Source organism: Acipenser ruthenus, chromosome 10 (assembly GCF_902713425.1).
Source record: "Acipenser ruthenus chromosome 10, fAciRut3.2 maternal haplotype, whole genome shotgun sequence".
NCBI lineage: Eukaryota > Metazoa > Chordata > Actinopteri > Acipenseriformes > Acipenseridae > Acipenser > Acipenser ruthenus.
Window position 1 is genome coordinate 15,624,360 of NC_081198.1, and position 23,087 is coordinate 15,647,446.

Sequence of the window (23,087 nt, forward strand, 5' to 3'; positions counted from 1 at the left end):
ATACAACTGTTTAAATAACATTTTTCTTTTCATTGTTAATATCCTGACAACTTTTTGACACTTTAGTCTATTTCAAAGCTCTTTTCAAAATGGCCCCTCTAGTGCACTGATAGTGTAAGGGTTATTGCCCTGTTGTCAAACAGGTAAAACAGCAATAACGATCCATGATGTGGCAGGGAACAGAAAAGCCAGAGTACTTCTTGTTATGTTTTCCTGCAGTGATTAAGAGGACAGATCTCCAACCCCAGTGCACTAGAGCGGCCATTTTGAAAAGAGCTTTGAAACAGACTTTAAAGTTATTGTAAAAGGTTGTCAGGATGTTAACAATGAAAAGAAAAATGACAGATACGTTATTTAAGCAGTTGTAGCTACACGTGTGGACGTATAACGCTATACATATATATATTTTTTAACCCCGCTACTTACTCTTTAAGAATAGAACAAATATCTATATAATTGGATTTTTTAACTTGTGTATTAACAATAAAGCAGTATGTAAGACTTAGATGAGGCAAGTGTCTGTGTAAGGTCAGTGGGTTTTCAGACTCGGTCCATTTACTTCTATATATGCTGATGTTTCCTCATACACAGAAGTTCTATTAACATAAGACAGTCAATCAGTCTTGTTCATACACAATGGACTGTGTGTGCTAGAAATGGCAGGTGTTTCCAAGTTTACACTTTTTCTGTCATTCATTCAGAGCTAATTTGTTTAAATTGACAGTTTATCGTGTGGTGGCTAGACAATTACTGTATCCAGGGAACAACAGTGCAACTTATTTCTTTTAGAGGGGAGTACACATGGTACTTTTTCCCTTGGAGGGCAGTAAAAGTTTCATACAGGTTCATTACAAAGAGAAGAAGATTTACAGCACTTATAAAGTTACAGTGACTGCAAGATAAATCAGAGGAAAAAGTGATAAATATTTGAAGATTGCCATCACTACAACAGGATTTACCCCCCCTTAATAACAAGGATGATTATCAGTACTGCTTGAAATAAGTGTCGAGATTTGAAATAAACACATTATTATCAATGTGTATCAGTGATTTAAAGAACTAGGTATTTTGAAAGCTGAGTTTGTTCTGAATCTTGGCTATGCTGACGTGGGATTTACTCTACTTCTCAAATGTAATCAAATGTGAACTAAACTTTCCTGCTAAATTCCAATGAGGCAACCATTCTTTAACTCATTCACATTTTAAAAACCGAATCTTATAGTGCAAACTTTTTTAATACTGACTGCTGCCCTTTGAAAGACAGAAAGACCTAGTTAGGGTGTACGTTGTATAGCTGTATACCTGTATGTTTTATAGTTGAGAAAGTATTTTACTTCTACTGCTTGTTTGGGATTTTATCATGGATGGTGTTTCATAAATCTTGTTCGGTTGACTGGCTTTCGGGAATTACTTGAATTTGGATTAAACAACTGGAACACTCTCAATTAATTTTGTTATTCTCAATGTTTTAGGAATAGGAAAGACTGTCTAAGAAGACTTGAGGAAAGATACAGCGAACAAGGCAAAGTATGCAATTTGCTATAAATTAGCAAACCGCTTAATTCTTTATCCACATAGAGCAAATAACATTTTCCATTTCTCTGATTGAAAACCAATAGTCTTAAAACAGATATTCTTTTGATGAAACTGTTGGGCCAGGTGTATTTTTCCTACAGAAATATACATCCGTAAACTTGAGGCTTCTTTTACAATACATCAGAAATAGGTAATAGGTATAGCAGTGAAGGGGGACACCTGCTGGATTTAATACAGTACGATAACATAATAATTTAAACACATTACTGCAAAACTGTAATGAGACCTCATAGTTCCTAATATACTGTACATTCAATTAGCCAAAGGAAGGCAATTTATTTAAGTGACTGTACCAAAATTGTAGATTTTTGTATATATGTTTTTGAAAATGGTCACTGAATTACAGTATATCATATTGTCCTGGGGTGACCTTTTAAAGTTGCATACAGTATTTGCAACTGTCAGTTATAGGAAACATTAGTCCTAAGTAGTTCTGAATTTTCTGTCTCATGTCTACCTTATGTACATAAGCAAGTATTACTGTGTGTTATTAAATAATTAAATGAGTTCTACTAATCATGTCATGAAAAGCTTGTTAGCACTGTGTGCTGTGGAGGAGACCGGCAATGACAGATTACTTGCAGTATGTTAAAGGCAAGACATTTTATTCATGCAGGCTGCACCATTAGCAGAAAAACAACTGCCTTATTTTTACACACATCCTAACAAATAAACAGTATAACAAGAGTTATACAAAAATTATATAACAACGTTAAGCACAATACAACGGTACTCTGAGAGTGCATCTGAAGCAAGTCATAAATTAATAGAATAGTTTACTAGCTGTTTCTTGTTCTACATTTCTCCCGATCACAAACAAAAACTGGAATTTTAAATTGCATATGGCACTGGTTAAACGAATGATATTCTTAAAGACCTCAGCAAGTAGCATGGACACACATCTGAGTGTCTACTAAATGTTTTCCAGCAACAATTTACAAAACATTAAAAAAAATACCTCTGAGACACCATTATAATACCATTGTATACATTTCAGTGACATGTTTCTCTAAAATAATGGAACTCCCCTGTTGAAGAAAAAGTTCCATTATTACCTTGTAACATGGCACAGAAGTATGATTAATAAAGTGCTTTCTCTCAGCTGTCACATAGTGCAACACAAACTGACGGTACTACTACACTACGTATTTCAACTAACAGTTAGCTCACACAGTATCTGGGGGTAAAGAACTGTATTTCAAGAGACGCCTTCAAGATTAATTTTATCAGCAGTTATATGTTAGAGGATATAATTAAAACAAGACTGTCAACAAAACAAACCTGCACCTTTGGATTTCAGTGTTTCATAAGACAGTGATGTGCACACTCAGCATAACACATTAATGTGTATAGTGCTCATTATTACATCTTGGCACCCATAAAATAAATTCAATTTTGCGCCATTATGTCTACAAGGGACATTTTCTTAGGCATATACTTTTGATAATAATTTCTTGAGACTCCTGTATTCCAAAGCATGTTCCTAGATTTATCAATTTAAAATGATGTACCAAAATCTGAGAAAGCTAATTAGATGTGAGCATAGGAAGAGACACCTCACAGTAAGGGTGGGGACGGGAAAGTGATGGGATCCTTGGGATGTCTTTGGTCAATTCTGCATACATTGTGTTTTATTTAAATAAGAGAAACGCGCCATAATATACTTACAGTTTACTGTGACTTTCACTTTCTTCATATCGGGGAATGATGCATCATTTTCAGCGCTGCATTCATAGTCTCCGGCCTGGTCCTTAGTGATTCCAGTTATCACTAGGTACTCTCCAGTTTCAAACGTCTTGGCTAAATTGAAAAATGAGAGTGCTGTTCAGTGCAGGCACAGTGAAATGACACTTGAATACCAGCTAGATGAGGTTGACAATATTGTTTACCATTGCCACCATTTCGATTCATTTTAAAGTCTCACAAAGAAAAGGCTGCAGCCAGAACCAGATGAACTGTATCTAAAGTATCACCAGAAAAGAATATAATCGTGTTGGTGGGTGATAAGTGTGTATTTATCAGGGATTCGAAACAGAACCGGAACGATAAATGAAAAAAGACAGACCATTTTTATTGAACAGAAATAAAAAACTAAATGAAATTCATTTATTACGTTTTGGAAAGAAAACGATATTCAAGATTTTATTTATTGGTTAATATCATTCTTTTTTTGTTCCCTGACAGCCTGTTCTCTCTGTCTCTTTCCATTGTTTTCAAAAAGTGATAACAAACCACAATAATCTGAAAAAGAGCTCTTCCCATGGTCTTACACCTCAGTGGTCAACGACAAAGCATTACATCACAGCCAGCTAATGAAATTCAACATTACATTTAGCTTGCTTTTTCAGATCAGCCAGAGAATCAAATAGCACTATATTTGTCTTCAGTTCAGGCTTCCACCTTGCGGTCAGCTACATGCTGGATTGATGTTTTGTGATCAATCTTGTATTCGCTCAAAATAAACAGGTACTGTTATTAACTTATTATTAAGTTATGTACACAGAAAACAAACTGTAAAAGTATGTCTGGCAAGTGAAGCGCTTTGTTATAATCTGAGGTTTGCTAGTTAAGACATTTTACCGTCGATCTGAGAAATCAGAAATGTTTATTGTAACTATTATTTTGTTGTATTCTCAATCATTTAACGATTCATGATTTAATTGTTCAGTGTTTCATTTTCATTGTTATATTCAAAAGAACTTTGTAGAAAAGTTGCACGTGTGTACATGTTACATTTGTTGTATACTCTTAAATGTACATACCGATAATAACCATGTTCTCCTTAGTGCTTAATAATAAAGAGTGTTCATATGTAATTGATTACTTGGAGAGGATTTTTTTCTGCATATCTTCTGTTTAAAACATAGTAGCTATGCAATAAGAAATGTGTAGGGTATGGTAAATATATAATGCTTTGAAGGGATGTTTGTCACAATTTTTTTTTCTTTTTGGTATTGCCTTTCAAATACACGGTAGATGTAAAAACCACTGGGACCAAATCATTCCTATACCAACCAATGTAAAATAATCCGCTTGTAAGAATCAAGCAATCCGCTTATAAGAATCATTTCGGGGCAAATGTAATACGGTACTTGATCAAGTTGAATGACGTGTACAGCCAATAAAAGCTGTTTTTGAATTTGAATTTGATCACATCTCCCGTGATTAGTCACGTATGCAGCGTGGGTCGTGCAATGATGCAGGAAACACTGCATTATTTGTAATCAAACGTGACTGCGCCACTGCATTGTGCAGGTATGTTTTTTGTGTTCTCTGTTAGTGAAAATGTGTTTCAATAAAGTGAATACACGTTCATTGAATACATACTAAGCACAGCAGTGTTACTGTGTGATATGCATGTAGACGGCGCGGCGCGGTGAGGAGGAGGAGGGGAGATGATTGCTGCGCTTTGCATCTCCGTTTAATGAAAAACTGTGAGCTTTGTATCGCAACAGAAAATAAGTAAGCCATAGATGTTTAAATGCAGTGGTAGTCCTGACAGTAACATACTGTACTATAATGTCATTTTAATTCAAAGGCCATTACACATAACACCGCACGGCAGTTAAACTAGGCACCCTCACGAGACGATCGCTTCTCAAGTATACTGTAGTAAAATAGGATTCTGCAGCCTTGAGTAAACATAAGTCATAACCGTGATCGTATAACAAGCTGCTTACCCACAAGGACTTGTTTTGATGTATTGTCCTCAGTGATTGAGCACCATTGTATACTGTATTTAAACTGCTGATGGCATGCTAATTGTAATACAATATAGTGGCCAAGGGCAGTGTAAATTATCAGGCTGGAGTCTTGATTTACAGTTTTAGTGCCAGAATTTATTTTTTGTTGCAAAAAAAACTCTATGTACATAACATGTACAATAAAAAAACACTTTTCTGTTCCATGAATTGAATGACAAAAGTGTTCTGTAACGATATATTTTAGGATGCGACATCACAAATCATTTTTTTTTCACAATCCAAACAGCGAAACGCCAAAAAAAAAAAAGTTGTCGCTCCTGCTCATCAAATTAGTTGGCCCACCACTGGTATTGTTAGGATTATGACAAGACATGGCTAAGCAAAGGTCAGCATGCATCTACCAACACCAACAATAAAGCACAAAACCAACTAGTACATGAGAACTTTAAGTGTATATGGAAGCTACTGCAAAGCAAGGTCAGTATATTTAGTTTAGAAACAAAAATGCTATCCCTCTTAAATAATTATACGATCCGATACCTTTTTGTTTACAAATTAACCTCTGAACATAACTAAGAACCAATGATTGTAAACATTGCAAACAGTAAGAGAGAGGTGGACAATAACAGCCGGCACAGTACTGATCTGCATTTATCTTAGATACAATATTGCTTCCTTACTGCCACATATTAATATACCGCTACACAGGCAGAGGATCTGTCTCCTTAACGCGCCGAGATATAGTACTCTCAGGCATACTGATAAGAGGCACATCAAGATATCTGACTCAGCATAAATACAAAGAAAGCGCAAGCTGTCTGCTGATGAAATGTGTGCCTGCAAGCCACCAGGGTAGCATAAAATGACAGACATTGAAGGAGAGCAGAAATTTGAGTTCCCCCTCTCCTGCGAATAAACTCAATTGCCCGCTCAATCTCACAAACCTTCAAATTCCCAGATGAAACACTCAACTTAGAACAATCCTGCCACTGCTTCCTCTGTGGCTTTATGACCTCGCATATATAAAAACAAACGTGCCATTAAAATTCAGACGATAAGATGGCAACAGATAAGTGATTAATCACAAATTTGAAAACTCTCTGTTGTGTAAAGCGATGATGAAGTAGTGTATGCTTTTATTGTCATGTAATGAATGATCACATGTGATAACCCCCAGAGCTGCTGCTCACTTCAGGGATACACCCACTGTGCCAAGACTTCATTTAAGGTGCTTTTGGTATTCTAAATTAAGATGGAAAGAAACCTGTTTACACAAGACGTAAAATGTGATCAGTCATTAAGCACATTAACGAAACAAATTGCTCTCTTGTAGCAAACACAGCAACCTGCCATTTGGCTTGTATTCTGGCTACACCCCCCTTACCAAGGAGTGGTTAGCAGAGAGAAATACAAGTGAGCAGGGGAACACTCTCTGTGATAGCGCACATAAGCTCTCTTTGTTTTGGCTGAGAAAGACATTATTAAATTATTTATTAAATTTGAATTTGCAGCTTGATGGTGTGTGTGTGTGTGTGTGTGTGAGAAGAGTTTGTGCTGTGTTCGTTTGAATTAATAGTGGTCTTAACCAGAGAAACTCTGCCTTACTCTGCATGACAACAGGAATACAGGTGTATTAGAATTCAAATGTCCTGTCCCTTTTATTGTGTTCATGCAGCATGTAATCCAAACTCAATACAATGAGTCTCCAGGTGCATACATTATGTGCACCCACCTACAGTTCTATAATTTTTTACTGTAAAGTGGTACAGGTGAAAATGATTGTTTTATATTTTCACCTGTACCACTTTACAATAAAAAAACAATAATAACTGTAGGTGGGTGCACATAATGTATGCTGCCTAATGTATGCACCTGGAGACTCATTGTATATGAAAAGCAGGGACAGAATGACAGGACATGCATCAAGTTATGAGCTCTTTTCAATCTACCAGAACCCAATTTTCTTTGCCTACATGATTTGGAATCATTTATTCAATAAAAATATTCTAATGTGTTTTCTGAAAACATGCTAGGAACATGTTACTTATTTAACAGGGAATTGGCAATTCCGACTCAGAATTCACATATTGGGAATAATCCTGTCATACAAAACATTGCAACGATTTTCAATTGGAAAATAAGAGCAAATGAAGTCATTGAGTTCCATTATTCAAAACCATGTTCAAGGTGGTGTTAAATGAGGAGCAAGCTGTGTAAACCCTGTTCAGATTACATTTCACCAGCTCCTAATGAGAAGTTAATTCCAGTCAGCAGACCCCATTTGGAATCTTGTGTTGTACACTCCTGGGGAAATTTGAATTATTATTATACATGTCATTTACAGTTCAATCACCATTCACATAGTTCTAGAACTATTTTGTTAAAGCAATTGTATCTAAAAAAAAAAATAGTTCAGTACAATTTCTCCGCAGTGCACATCTATTCATCTCAAATATGCAGTTTTGAAAGAAACAAATGTTACAGCAAACATGTACAGTAATCCGTCGTATATCTGCCCTAACCATTTATCCGCCGTGATCGAGCTCTTTAGCACAGTGTGTGTGTGTGAGTGAGAGTAAGCGAATGAGTGAGTGAGCGAGTGAGTAAATGAGTGAGTGAGTGACAGAGAGAACAAGTACCAGGGCTGGATACCGAAGAGGGAGTAAGCAAGTCGAAACCACCGACAGCCAGGCAAGTAGCCGGAGTTTGTTTATTATTGAACAGAGAAGATTAGTTCAGATACTGTAGATCCCACTAAAGTTTTCATACACTGTGTGTTGTAAGTGCTCCATGCGCTACCATTGCTGGTAGTGTCAAGTGAGCTGTTCAGTGTGTTGATATATAAATAAATCCTGTTCACCTGGGGGGTGTACCACCAACCTCCGTCTCGGTCTCCTGCCTGTCACTCAGCAGCGAATGCACGCACCCAGACAGGAGACGGCTACCCTGTCACAAGGGATTTAGGGGAGCTCCCTAATAAAAGCTGAATCTCAAAACACCTTACTCTGGTCCCAACGCAGTTGGATACCTGACGTACTACTGTATTTTAATTTCAAAACATAATATCTGGTATTACACAAGGTTAATGAAAACTCTGTTTGGAAGCCATGTCTTTTGACTGTCTTGTACTTCTTGGGTAATTTCACCTGGACAGTGAAATTTCCCCCACCCCTACTTCTTTCCAGTTAATAACCAATCAACTGCTTCCCCTACTGAGTGACACGCTTTCCACCAGTAACATACTTTGACCCAGAAGAAACTGCCGAGTTGAAATGACCAAGGGAGTACAAGTGCAACAGATAACCCCTTCCTTTAACTTGAAGTAGTACCAGATACAGTGCTACCCCGTTATAACGCCACCCGGTATAGTGCAGAATCGCTTATAACATGGTAAAGTTGTGGCTCCCATTTCCCCCATAATGCAATTTGACTCACAAATGCTGGGTTTTATTGTTGTTTTATATTACCGTATTTAAAGCCATTTAAGTTGAAACTGGGACATATAATACTTATAAAGCTCCTGTATTTGCACTGTATTCAGCTATATGCACTATGTCCTGTCCATATGACATACACAATTACAATAGGGTATGAAATGGTAGTGTTTATAAAATGTTTTTTTTTCAACTATCCTTATAGTTTGGGAAGCGACTTCATTTATAATCCAAGTTACAAAACAGCCTTTCTTCAGCTGTTTATATGCAGTCAATCATTATCGTGTAATCTGTGCATATTTTTGATATTATTGATATTCTTATGTTTTATTAACGGTAACTGAGATGCATTACTATTATTGTATTTTGAGTTATACTGTCTATGCTGCTACTTTAAAAACTATCTGAGCTATTGTTTATACTCGATCAAACTGTGAGTGACTTTAATCTCCCAGCCCTTTCGGAAATTAGAAGTGGTTTAATTTAAAATGCACTGTGTTTATGTGTTCACAAACAGCCGCCAGAGCAGCAACACAGAACTTCCGCTTTGGTGGGTTATGGAACCATCCACTTTGTTGTACATTTTCCGTATTCAATGGGGCTTTGTCGTCACACCATTTTATAGAGTATAGTAAAAACAATATGTCATATACAATCAATCAATCAATATGTCTTTTATATAGTGCCTTTCATAGTGGACCACCATCACAAAGCGCTTGAAACAATATATATACACAGAAATTAGATATTGTAAGTACACAGTTAAGATAACTGTACATAACAAGGTAGACGTTTTATCTAACAGATATTGGGTTTACTGAAAATGTTACATTCTGTTGTTTAAAAACAAGGATTTTAAAAATAGATTATTTTAATGTTTTTCTCCTAACCCACGGGAGCGCCAGAGTCAACGCTCCCTTCGGAATCCCCAGTGAAGACTGGCGACTTCGCACAGCCAGGAGGTGAAGCTGCGCTGCATGGCTCACCCTGCACACCTGTGCTGCCAAATACTGCATTACCGTGCTTTGTTTTGCAACAATTTTCACTGGTTTTCTTTGTATAGTATACATGCAATAAAGCACTTTAGTATTTCGGACACACTGATGTACCTGACATTGTTCATTTATAATGCCACCACATTAATAAAGCAACAATGTAGTGTAATGACTCCCTCTGAGAGACGGTATTTTTACATATCCTGGAACCAATCGGATATGACAGGTTCTACTGTATAAGCTGAACTTTTCTACCTCTCCTTAATATACTATATCAAATATCCTTTAATGTCCTGTAAAGAACATGTTGTACAATGATATGTAATTTAAGGGAAAGGTAAATATAAAACTTATTAAACCTCACTAAATTGAAGAAGCCACATCTTATCATCCCAGCTAAGTGGTGAATACAGCTTATAGCAAGTGCATGTGTTGTTACAATGCATTGTTACCACAGAAACATATATATTTTCAGGTGGGCAAACGTCAAGGTGAAAAGCATTTCTCACAGACTGGTTTGGCACAGCAGGTCTTTTGCTTCACATAGAACCCATAACTTTCCAAATCAATTGACAGTCTATGGCTATTTACTCTGTGTTGGGTCTCATTCATTAAATAACTAAGAGTTCACTGTACAGTAGTTGGAGGAAGGATTGACGGAAATAAATCACAGCACAAAAGGAATTATAGACTGAGCACCTGACCGATGGAGACAGTGAGCTATAACTCACAGACAGAGGAAGAAAAATGGAAAGGAAGGCACAGTAATAAAAGACCAAACTAAACAGCAGGGGATGTGAAGAAGTGACGATAATTGTTCTTGAACAAAATATATGACCATGTTGGATGGATCCGTGACAATTTTTGCTCCAGAAAGAGCAAGGCCTAATACCTGAAATTCACTCAAATGTTTATTTTAAAAGCTATGCCTTACAAAAAGTTCAATGGGATTTGTGGACTGTCCAAGACAAATGTTACCAATATAAGATATATATGAAATATGATCCTGAGTTTTTAAACAAGAAATCCCCAACCTGTGTAGTCTGGGAGTGTCCCAGGTAGAGTGCATCTTCCAATTTCCACACAAACAAAATTTTTTTTTCTCTATGCATTAAGTAACGCTGTTTCACAGGAAAATCATAGCTGCTATCCATTTACTCTATAAAATGTCTTAAAATCAAGGTGGTGTTGGGAATCACTGGTTTAGTCTTTGAAAACTAGTTTACTTAAAATCAGTAGAGCTAAAGCACAGTATTATATTGCTCAGTCACTGTTCCCCCCACTTGTCTGCGCTCCCTACTCAAAGACACTTTATTATCAGCAGGCCTGAAACAAGTCCTAATTTTCTTTACTTTCCCTGTAGGCCTTATGGTGCAGACTGAATTCCTCAGTACTGTCACACACTACTCATCACTGTTACTCACACCCAACTCCCTAACTTCCCACCCCTTGATTAGGATCATGTTCCATCATGCTGTGATAACCAACCCTAACCTAACACATTTACATCCATGGCAACAGACCCAAAGCAACCATGTGATGTTAAATGTAAAAAATATTTGTCTTTGCTTTATTTGTCAACTATTGGGTTAAAACTAGTGCTGTGTGAACCGGTACCTTTCAAACAGGGTACCCGGTTCCTGCTTTGGAACCGACAAACCATATCCAAATATCAAGGCTCCGGTTCCAGTGAGTACTATAATAAAACTGATTATTAAAAACATAAAACCATTACAATGATCAAAGACTTTTAATTTCTGTCAAACACATTTGATAACTATAATTGACACATCACACAAGAAAAAAACATGCACTTAGCTAGACTATATATTTGCGTTTTGTTGTCCTTGTTTTGGACCACTGACTGATCGCGGCTGTGATCTTAGTTTGACTTATTTTTTGCTTTGTGATTGTTGTGGTCGTTCTAATGTTTTTTATGCTAACGTAGACCTGTAATGGCGGCAGGTTTGTCCATTTTTTGGTGGTGCACAAGGGTGAGTGGGCAGATTCCCCTATATGGGGTTAGGGAGGCAAAACTGGCAGGCACTGTTTTTCCTCATTGCACTACAGTGAACCATGCTGGCCAAGCGCCCAGTGAACTCAAAAGCGGACACCTGCATGGCTGGCCTTTGTCCTCCAGAGGTCAGTAGCTCACTGACATTCGCTCTCTAGTTCCTGGGTATAAAAGAGGAAGCTGGCACGGTTGTGGGATTGGAGGACGCCCACTGAACCTTCGGGTCTGCTGAGCTATGTGGGGAATTGCTGCGGTGAGGGAGAAAATCAGGGGTAAAATAATTGGGCACACTAAATACATAAAATAAAATAAACTATTTGGCAATCTGCAGTCTTAGTCAAGTTAATTTAGCATTTAGCTATCCCTTAATTTCTCTGCTAAATACTGCCACAGTAAGCAACTTTCTACAGTGTTCATAGCACTGAATACATTTCCAGCAGGGATGGCACTAACAGATAGGAAATGCACAATTGTAGAAAGTATTAAAGAGTGAGGCCAAGGCTTCTGGCACTTTCTTCCTCACACTAAAAATAATTCAGCCGGTTATATATTTCATTACTTTAATAATAAAAGTTAAAAAAAAAAAAAACATTGCCTCCAAAAAAGTGAAATCTTTCAGTGCAGCTGAGGTTTTGCCCACACCAATGCAGCTAAGATTGAAGTACATTCTGCTGAGTTACAACTGTGAAAAGCTATTTAGAGACTGTCAAATACTAATATGTGTTTTAGACAGTTTTTACTTTTTTCTTTTTCTGGAGGGCAAACATTCTTCAAATGCTTGGGCCTCTGTGAACCTGAACCCATCTGTATTAATAGGGTGAATCCCAGGACAACAAAGCTCACTCTGGAATGTGAAACACAGTCAGCCCCAAAGGATATTTTAACCAAGCCTTGTATAGCAGCTGGGCCCAATTCACAAACTTTAACTCATGAGTTACTGAAAGACTGCTTTAGTTGGTTTTGATGAATATAATAAAGTTTCATAATACTGAAACAGTTTCAGGCTGTTGTCTATAGTACATTAATCACATTAGGTCCTGTAAATAATAGGAAGAAAGTTAAAATGTACAAGAAACTTTGATAGATTAGTTGTCTCCAGGCAAGCTGGATCCTATCTTGGATCTACAGTATAACTATAAAACCCTAAATCAGCGATGTCCAATCACGGTCCTGGATGGCCATTCCGTCCAGGTTTAACAGGTAAACTGGGGCAATTAACTACTTTAGGGTTTGGACGGAGGTTTAATTTGTTCAATTAAACAATTTAGACCAGGAGTGGAAGGGCCAACTTTGACCATATTGCAGTAAATGGTAGAATATGTAATGTGACAAAGTGGTTGTTTTGTCACTTGCAATAACCAGACTGTATGCAGTTTCACCATCGGCCACCAGGCGTGCTTATTATTTACAAGTTAGTGCTGTGCAAAAATCCCATCACCCCAGACTTCTCCTTAAGCTCTGCAATTATATTGAAGTTGGATAGTTTTCCAATGTCTTTTTGGGTTGATTATAGTGTACTGATTCCAGAAATAGTTTGATTTGTTTGAAAGTCTTTCCTTTGTCCAAAACCCACTGGCTGATGAGGTCCTGAGGAAAGTGACCTCTAGTGGTCAGTGGCAGAACAGTGGTTTCTTCTTGAAGGTCCAGGTGAAGGTTTTCCAGAGATCCACAAGGTGGCAGCGAAGGCTCCCAGTAGGAACCATAGGTAAGTATTCTCATCCCGCTTGTTATATAGTTGCCCCTTGTGGTTTTCTTTCCACAGATATCACCACTAGATTTCAGAGTGAGCATTAAAACCGACAACCAACTACTATTGTGTTTAGTCTTTTCTTGAATTTTCCTAAAATTTCCATGATAGTTCCTTTTACGCTTTGCCCATAAAACACTTTAAAATCATGGCTATGTTACCAAAAATGACAATCGTAATGGTGAGGTTCAGAGTGGTACTCACATTGTCTTCCTTGGTAAGAAGCCAGGTTAGTGCTTTCTCTCCATGGCAGCAGTGTAAAGCAGTTCCTTTGTGTTTATCCTTCGTTCCAGTAAACTGCAGCTCGACCCACTCGCTGAAGTCCTCGTTTGGTTCCTTGCAATCCACTGTTTGGTATTTAGTTATTTTTTGTTAGCTCGACCCACTTGCTAACTGAAAACACAAACATAAACAACTCGACCCACTCGCTGTTCAACTAATAATATAATGCTAATGAAACACCTTCAAAAGTTTACAAAATAACAAACCAATGTACTAATTCCTTGTGGTTTTGTTTTGTATCACGGAGAAGTTTTACTCACAAGATATGCTCCTCCACACAGGGTATTTCCTGTTTACTTCCTATTTCCCAGTTACGACCAGCGGTCCAGAACAGCTTATCTGCCTCCCCTCCCACTTCCCCTAAAACTTCCACCAACAACTACATCTCCTAGAATACAATGTTTTCAGTTACTGGGAAACTGTACACAAGAAAACCAACCCAACAAATAGTATCCAATCTCTGGCTAGCCCTGTTATCTTTGCAGCCAATCACAGTAAGAATAAAAAAAATTCGAAGCTACGCAGGTTGAAGCTTAAAAACCCGAGACCAGCTACAAATCCAACTGGAACCATCGTCAGAGGCAATCGCTTAAAAAAAGGTGCCTATAATATTAAACAAACTGTTTTATAACTTATTTACGCAGTTCCTTATTTGATTTATCTGTATGGCTTTATATTGAAGTTTTAACATGTTCACTGAGTTTAAGAATGTAATATTAAAATATAAGTATTGGAATTACTTTCCAGACAGTAGTGGTTTTAGACACATGCAGCCCATGCAATTGCATGGGGCCCCCTCAGTTACTATAAAAAAAAACATTCATCTCAAGTCTGCACCAGAATGAATGACTTATTAGCCATTTTACCATTCTTTTTATCTATACGCCACAAGCCATGAACAGAAAAAACACATTGTGTTGGGATTTAAAGCTGTGCACAAGTTTATGTCAGTATGTGCCGTGTAATTATGTAACCCACGATTTAAGATAAAAATGATAAGACATTTAAAAATGAACTAATTTCTACACACTACAAAGTTTGCTTGCGTGTGCCATCAGTGCTGCAAACGTGAGGGGAATACATGTATAGGTGTCGCACACATGTAGGGCTGTGTGTTTGAATTAACCTGGAAACAAATTAAAATAAATGCGTTTCCAGCCAATGTATCGTCCTCGCCTCGTGCTATGCTGACTACATCTAAGGGAAATTTGTTGGATCTGTATCCTAACCTCAGTATTTCCTTGCGTCTGCTTTTGACTGTGCCTATCATGTCAGGGGAGTGAAGCTTTTCATACCTGAGTATGAAATTAATCAAAAACTATTTACTTTCCACAAAGTCACAGAACAATGTGCACCAGATTTGACGAAAGATGGATTATTCAGCTAGAATTGCAGACTTTGCCGCTGCGAAAACACAAAAGGTTTCACTGTCTTTGTGAGTGTTTTTTGCGACTGCTCTAGTACAGGTGTTCTCAAACCCACGGTCCTGGGGACCCCCTGTGTCTGCTGGTTTTCATTCCAACTGAGCTATCAACTACTTAACTACACCCTTAATTGAACTGATAATGTGCTTAATTGTTTTCAGCTCTAAACAGTTTCAGAGTTCAAGTTACTTACAAAATGTTATAGCTAACTTGAAATCTGCAACTGTAAGAGCTGAAAACAAGTAAAAAGGTCTAATTAAGCAAATTATCAGTTTCATGACAGCTTCCTTTTGACTCTCTAGGAGGTGGAACTTCCTGTACCCCAAACCAATCAACATAAGCTAGCCCAGAAGCTTCTAGAACCAACTCTAATGCATGTCTTTCCCAGACCAAATTAAATGCAAACTTTAAAATCCCAAATATCATTCCCAACCCTATATAAATGATTCTGGACCAGAGGTTTCAGCCTCAACCTCCTATAATATATATATATAGCGCCGTTCTATGACTTTGCCACATAGTAATACTAATAGAAATGTAGTACAATTCTTTCAATTAGAATTCCTTTTCAATCCATCATGTTAGATGAATAGTGTTTTCACTGCACAAGTTCACTTTTTTATGCAGACCAGAAGAAGCTGATAATCCTTATTCATGCTATATCAAAGGAACAGGTACTTTTAGCTCTGGAGAAGCAACAGGGAAGAATGGAACCTTTGGTTGGTATAGACTGGTATAGACTGGGTTCTCTGAATATATTGATTAGTACAGTGACTTCAGGACCTGGAAATGCTGGATGATGTTGCATTTCTATTGCCAAGAAAATGCCTTTCTGGATTATAATGTACTGGTTCACCATGCAGCATGTGCGAAAGGCTGGTTTAAAGAGCATGATACATTTCCATTATTTAGAAAGGCCACATGAATCTTCTAACCTCAGTCCTATTGAGTGAAATTAGGTTCAGGGGTGTGCAATTTTTGAAAAAAAACTTGTTGTCCAAGTGATTAACAGGGGCAGATGCCTTGTAGCTTGACAGGTTCACTAAATTCTTCAAGATACACAAAAGGTTCCCTGTGACCCCACCTCACCTCAACAAATGTATACCATACTTTAAGGACATGTTTCTTTCAGTGCAGTTTGGAACACATTTGCTAGTACATTTAAGTAACATACTAAGAGTACAACTACAATAAGCAATACTTGGGAGTTATTCAAGTATAAAAATAGCTTCTGCTGTTTTTTTCCACTTTCTCCAACTCCTGGTGTACAGGTGTTTTAGTTTGTTGCGTCACAGATACAAAATCATTGCCAACTATTACTGCTGCTTCGTGGAATTCTGATTTATCTTGAAGTTTTCACTGATGAACCTCAGATTTTTAAAGGACATGTGTATAAACTGTCAAGTTTCTCTGCATATTTTACTGTTTTTCTACCAAAATGCAGTACAGCATTACAGTAGGCTCCATCAAATTCTGCAAAGAATTTTTATTTTTATTTTGCATATATATCAATAAAATCAATGAATTGGAAACTAAATTTGCACTTTTAGAATATAATCAACAAAACTATTTTTCTGAAACTACTGTAGTTGAAAAGAACTGAATCTATTCCTCAGACAGCATGCACAATTTTTTATCCATAGGGCCAGACAAAACTATTACTTTAATAGTAGCAGATCCAGTCATTTGCTTGCTCTAAGGCTACGCAATAATGAGCGCTTTGCAGACATTTTAGCAGTTAAATCTACCCAGGGAGATATATTGTCAGACCCTTCTCAAATAAACTCTGCGTTCCGTTCCTTTTATTCTAAACTGTACAGCTCTGATATTTGCTATGATAAGGAAAAATGTCAGCGATTTCTCCAAAACCTCCAATTGCCACGGCTCTCGTCTGATGATTCAGCGGTGCTCGGAGCGCCATTGTCCCTAGTGGAGCTAAAAGATGCGGTGCAGGACATGAGAAAGGGGAAGTCAACTGGTATTGATGGTATTCCACCTGAATTTTTTCTTACTTTTTGGTCTCAGTTGGGCCCCCTCTTATTAGATATGATGCAAACTGCTATTGAAAAAGGTTCATTTCGAAGAGATGTAAACACTGCTATCATATCTTTATTACTGAAAAAAGATAAAGATCCCACATCTTGTGCAAGTTATCGTCCCCTATCACTGATAAACTCGGACGCTATACTGTATATTAAAGTGCTTTCGTGTCGCCTTGAAACCTATATGACTAGATTAATCCATCATGATCAAACAGGATTTATTAAGACCCGTCTAGCATCTGATAATGTCTGTTGCCTTCTTCATATTTTGCATGCCGCTGTGGATGTTGGCGATTCTTGTGACGTTCTTTTGTTGCATGCCGAAAAGGCTTTCGATCGCTTAGAGTGGGAATACCTCTGGTCGGTATTGGATTATATGGGTTTGGGAAAATAGTTTATAAATATGATCAATGTATTATATGCTAATCCCTCTGCAATGGTACTCACAGGCAGTAAATGCTCTTCCCAATTCGCTATTACAAGAGGCTCCCGTCAAGGCTGTCCGCTTTCCCCTCTATTATTCACTCTTTCACTCGAGCCACTCGCTCAGGCTGTCTAGGCTCCACTATGTCTACCCCTATCACTGTTAATTCCACTCGGCATCTGTCACAAAGACGGCCGGAGTGGGTGGCGTCAGACCAGAAGCAGGAAATAAAACGAGAGATTTGGGGTTTTGATGCAGCTGTCATTTAATAATTAAACAGAACAGAAAATAAAAGGTTTTAAACACAAAACAGGACACGGCACTTGAGGCCTAAATAAATAGACAAACAAAAAACGGACTAACACTACAAACGGTGCACGGACAGACACACAAACAAACATGGTGAGTCTATAAACACGTATTATTATTTCGCTTTTCTTTCTCCTTCTCTCTCTCTCCCGTTCTCCACTCTCGAACACCCAACCCCGAGTGAAAGAAATGTGCACCTATATATACTGTTGTGCTGGGATTCAATTACTAATTAATTATTCACTTGAATCCCAGCACGTGAATTAATTCTGTGCAACCCGTGCTCACATACTATACTTTAAATGCACGTGCAGTGATGTGCAATCCCGTGCCTAAATACAAATATACAATTTAAATCACACGTGAAACACAGACCCGTTTATATCCCGTGTACCAATCTCTATAAACCAACATTAACACACGCAACATACAACACATAACACACAAATGCACACAGGGGCGGGGCACATTGCCACAGCATCACATTTCATTATATGCAGACGATGTGTTGTTATATGTTGAAAATGTTTCTCAATCGTAGTCACACCTATTAACGACTTTTGACGATTTTGGTTTATTATCAGGCTATAAAATTAATTGGTCTAAATCTGCCTTAATCCCCTTGAACGCTGCGATGGGGAGAATTGTCTTGCCTCCGAACATACCAGTGGTTAAGCACTTTAAATATCTTGGTATAGAGATTTGACCCTCCTTACATTCCATCACATTGAATAACTTTAACAAAATCTTTAATCGGGTGGAGGCAGACTTAAACAGATGGATGCACCTCCCTAACTCGCTGCAAGCTCGTATCTCTATAATAAAAATAACAATAGGTTACTGGGATAAATTTGCACAATATGATTTCCAAATTTATATGGAAAGGTAAGCGTCCATGTATTAAATTCTCCACTCTGCAAATTTTAAATTTTATTTTTGTCTGCTAACAGTATGGTTTGTTGAGAATCTGGTATTTCCAAATAGGCTTCAAGATCTGATATACACAGGTGTCCCTCTCAGACAGTGCAGATTACGTTTTGGCTCCATAATTACTCATTTAATTACTGTTTGGCGCTTTGTGGAAAAACATGCAAAACTCCAAATTAAATGGCATCCTCACACAACTATCTTTCATAACTATTCGCTTCTTTCAGGTGGCTGCCCCTTCTCATTCTCAGATAGGGGTATACATATTCTTTCAGATATCTTTAATGATGGCTATATTCGCACGTTCATTATTTACAATCACAGTTTGATCTGCCAGGTTCTTTTTTTTTCTATCTTAGACTTCGCTCAGCAATGCGCGCCTATGGGGTGCCCTGGGGGACAGAGCTGCCTTCACATTCACTCATAACATGTTGGACACAAGGGGTAGGACTAGAGGAGTGGTTTCTACCATTTATGTATACCTCTTAAAGGCTTCGTATAAACCTTTTGCAGCCATATGTACTTGGAATAGGGATTTAACTTTAGATCAAGAAATTTGCTGGGATACTGTTTGGAACAATATAAACATTGCTTCCAGGAACCCTAATCATCAGATTATTCCTTGTTATTCTTTCGTGCTTTTACTAAGTGATGATTCATCCCTTGACTTTTCACTGCAGCAGAAACGTATCTGTTTGGCTGGCCTCACAGCAGCTAAGAAGAAGATAGCTCTGCGATGGCAACCCCCGCATTCCCTTCCTTGGCAGCGATGGATCCTCTTTTCTAGACATTATATATTTAAAACTTTCTACAGATCGGGTCCATTACGCTAGGGAGGGGGCTGTGGAGGTCTGGCGAGCTGCTGCAGAATCTATTAGATTTGTTCTGAACCCGACTCAGCTATCACTGACTGAATTAGGCTTTGAGGTCCTCTGAGGGGAGGGGTTGGATGGGGTTGTAGCCACTAGTGGGTGGGTGGTTGGGATAGGGGTGGGACGTAAACTTTTTAAAATGTGTGTGCTTTTGTGCTAGACTTCCGCAATTCAGTTTTCAGAAACTTGTGTGGTTCTCTGCAAATATACGCAGAGTGTCTTTCTAGCAACAGAACGAACACAGGAAAATAAATAAATAAAAACTGTCCAACGGACAAAGTATAACGCCAAAACTTGTTGTCCGTCACTCACATCTTGTTGCCTCGGGTGTCGGGCTATCTGAATTACACACCGCTGTAGGTTAGAAGCTCTATAACCACTCCTGTTATTCTGCATAGTGGTTAAGACACTCACTTGCGGTGTATGTGGTCAGCAGTTTACACCCAGCCTCTGTCCTGTTACAAGATAATTTATAGGATGTTTTGGTGTGGCCTCTCACCCATTGTCTCAGGAAGTGAGGCTGTGCTGCAGCACAGGGTGTGCATTTTAAAATATTTATTGTCACTTATTTAATGGCTCTGCACTGAATTTTGCCTGTCATCGTATAACTGACAGGTTTACAAAAGCTGCTGCTGTCAAATACAATCATGAAAAACAAAAACAAAACAAAAAGCAGTTACTAAGGTTCCTAACAAAAAACACTCTCTCAAAGAATAGTAAAAATGACAGCTGAAATATCAACAGTCTCTAAAATTTGTTGGAAATTAAAAAATACTGTCACTGGTCCTCAGTCACTACTTCTTTTCAGTTGACAACAGCAACATTATACAATACAAAATATACAACAACAATACCTAGTTAGGAGTGACACACAAACAAGGCATGCATATTTGAGGTTGTGGCAACATTTAAGCAACATACAATTATTACAAGTTTCCCTATATGTAGATTGACAAATCCAAATTTTACAAGACAAAAAAAAAAACAACAAAAAAAAAACATTTGATTATGATTATATTTAATTCATTTGGATGTAATGCTTTTATCTTGTCCAATTATAATTTGGTGCAGCATACTCCTGGTGGTGACAACTTGTTGAAATGTTTGTCATTTTCTTTTTTGACAGTAGCGTGAAATGTTTGCTATTATCATTTATTACGGGAATGTCAAAATAACAACTTTTGCTTTAATATTGACATTTGTCACCAGTATGTCAGGGAAGATTGTAACATACCGTGTTGTTCTTTGTAGGGTTTAAGAAAATAACTCACAGTGTCTGTCTATTTGTAATGCCTGGTTTCCAACGTATATTAAATGGTTAGTAATGTTTTCAGGGTACATATTGCACAGAAATTATTATTTGGGCAGTATATTGTAATTCAAGGAATGCTTTCTACATTTCTGAATATTTCAATGTCTTACATAAATGACATTATTATCATAATTGTAATAGGCAGTTACTAAGTAACACTATGATAGCCAACCCTATAAATGCGCTATTTATTACTTGGTAAAGGCTTAAGCAACAGAAGCTGAAGAGGACTTTACTATCTGGCAAGCTGTTCAGTGATAACTGGGGCTGGAGTCTTCCAATTTCTGGGGTTAACCAAATCATTTTCAGTTTTTTATTTTGCTTTTTATTTTTAGGGCTTTAAGATTCCGCTCAACACACACACAAACACACATCAGATTCCTGCTTTTTTTAACAACACAAAGAGTCTAAGATTATACAGCTGTCATCAATACATAATTAAGGGAGCCTATCTAAGTCATTTTAAAGTATTAAGCAGTCTTTTATACTAACAGCTGTCAAGATTGATTTTTGCATGATGATTTTGAAGTATACTTGAACCCTTTTCTTTCTTATTAATCTGACTGTATTTCTTAATGTTAGATGTGATCACCTCCTAAAATAAATTCAAACAACTGTCTAAACCCATTTACTGTACACAGAATCAAATACTCATGTGTAGCAGTATTCTTTTTCTGGTTTTAATCATTATGCAGGCGTGTATGTCTGACATTTTGCCTTGTATTTCAAAAATGTAATCACATTGGTCGTGGAAACAGCAGGATGCAAGGTTTTATTATTCACATATAGAAAATGCCCCTGACATCATTCATTTCACTTTCACTGTACTGTTTCAGTTCAGACGTTTTTTAATCATAAATATGTAATAATCTGATTCTGAACATTATTACATTTATATTTCTAACTGATGGTTTCCATCACTGGAAACAGATACATCTCTAAGCTTTGATAAGCATGTTTATTATTAGTGGCTTTAAAGAACAAGCAGCTTCAAATGTCATTTTTGTCTTTTTGTTCCACCATTCCTTTGTCTTTTTATGATGTTTGCAGTCATTCAGAGAGGTGAAAACAGAAATAGTGAAAAATAATAACTCAATACTGGATCAACAGAACCCAGAACCGCTCAACATAGTTGCAAACATCATAAAAAAGCAAGGGAAAGGTTAAATAAAACAAATACAATGACATTGAAGCTCATAAATCGTAAACATATGCAATACTGTGAATATGGTTCACTTTCCTTTTAAAACCTCTTTAAAAGTAATGCAGTTAAACATTTATATCCAGTTCTATGTAACAGTTTGCTTCTGTATTCCCTTATGGGGAAACTACTGAATATTGTGACAGAACATCTTCACATCTACATAGATAAGTGTCTATGGATATGGCAGGTTCCAATTAAAAGATATTACTGTATCTATGGGATTCTACATGTTTCATGCTCACCTAATGGGGTTATATGTCTCCAAGAGATAGAAGGCTCCGGTTTCCCACTGGCCAGGCAAATAAGTGTGATGTTGGTGCCTTCATTAACAACAATGTCAGAAGAGATGTCATATATCTTCGGTGGAACTGGAAAGACACAAATAAGATAGCACTGATGAATAACCTGTTGGCTTTACAAATAATCTACAGGACTGGTCATTAAGAACGAAAACATTTCAAGCATGTCTCAACATTGTTAACCAACAAAAAAAAAAAAGACCTTTCATATTTTAGAAATAGCAATTACATTAAATATTAAATACTCCAAGGATAAGGATTCATATTTTCTTTTTCAAGAGAAAAAGTTCTGCTGAGCTCACTGCCAATTATAAGTATCAACGCTGCACACTGATTTTAGAACTAAAATTCTAAGTATTCCTAAAACCAAATATATGACACTTCTAAGCTCTTCAAGTGAAGTGCAATCTTTCCAAAAAACTTTGTCTTAAAATGCTATGCTGCTGGTTTCACAGACCCCAATTAGCATGTGTAGACTACACACACACACACACACACACAC

The 23,087-nt window shown here is 37.3% G+C and overlaps 1 protein-coding gene across 2 annotated transcripts in view; it reads right to left on the reverse strand.

The window, feature by feature from the left end:
* Positions 1–23,087, reverse strand: part of LOC117413023 (neuronal growth regulator 1) — a 241,525-nt gene that overhangs the window by 91,187 nt on the left and 127,251 nt on the right. For both annotated transcript variants that reach the window (XM_034021722.3, XM_034021731.3), the window contains exons 3-4: positions 22,529–22,654; positions 3,265–3,396 (exon numbers count right to left, since the gene is read on the reverse strand). In XM_034021722.3, coding sequence (XP_033877613.1) covers positions 3,265–3,396; positions 22,529–22,654 — 258 coding nt within the window. The remainder of the gene's footprint in view (positions 1–3,264; positions 3,397–22,528; positions 22,655–23,087) is intronic.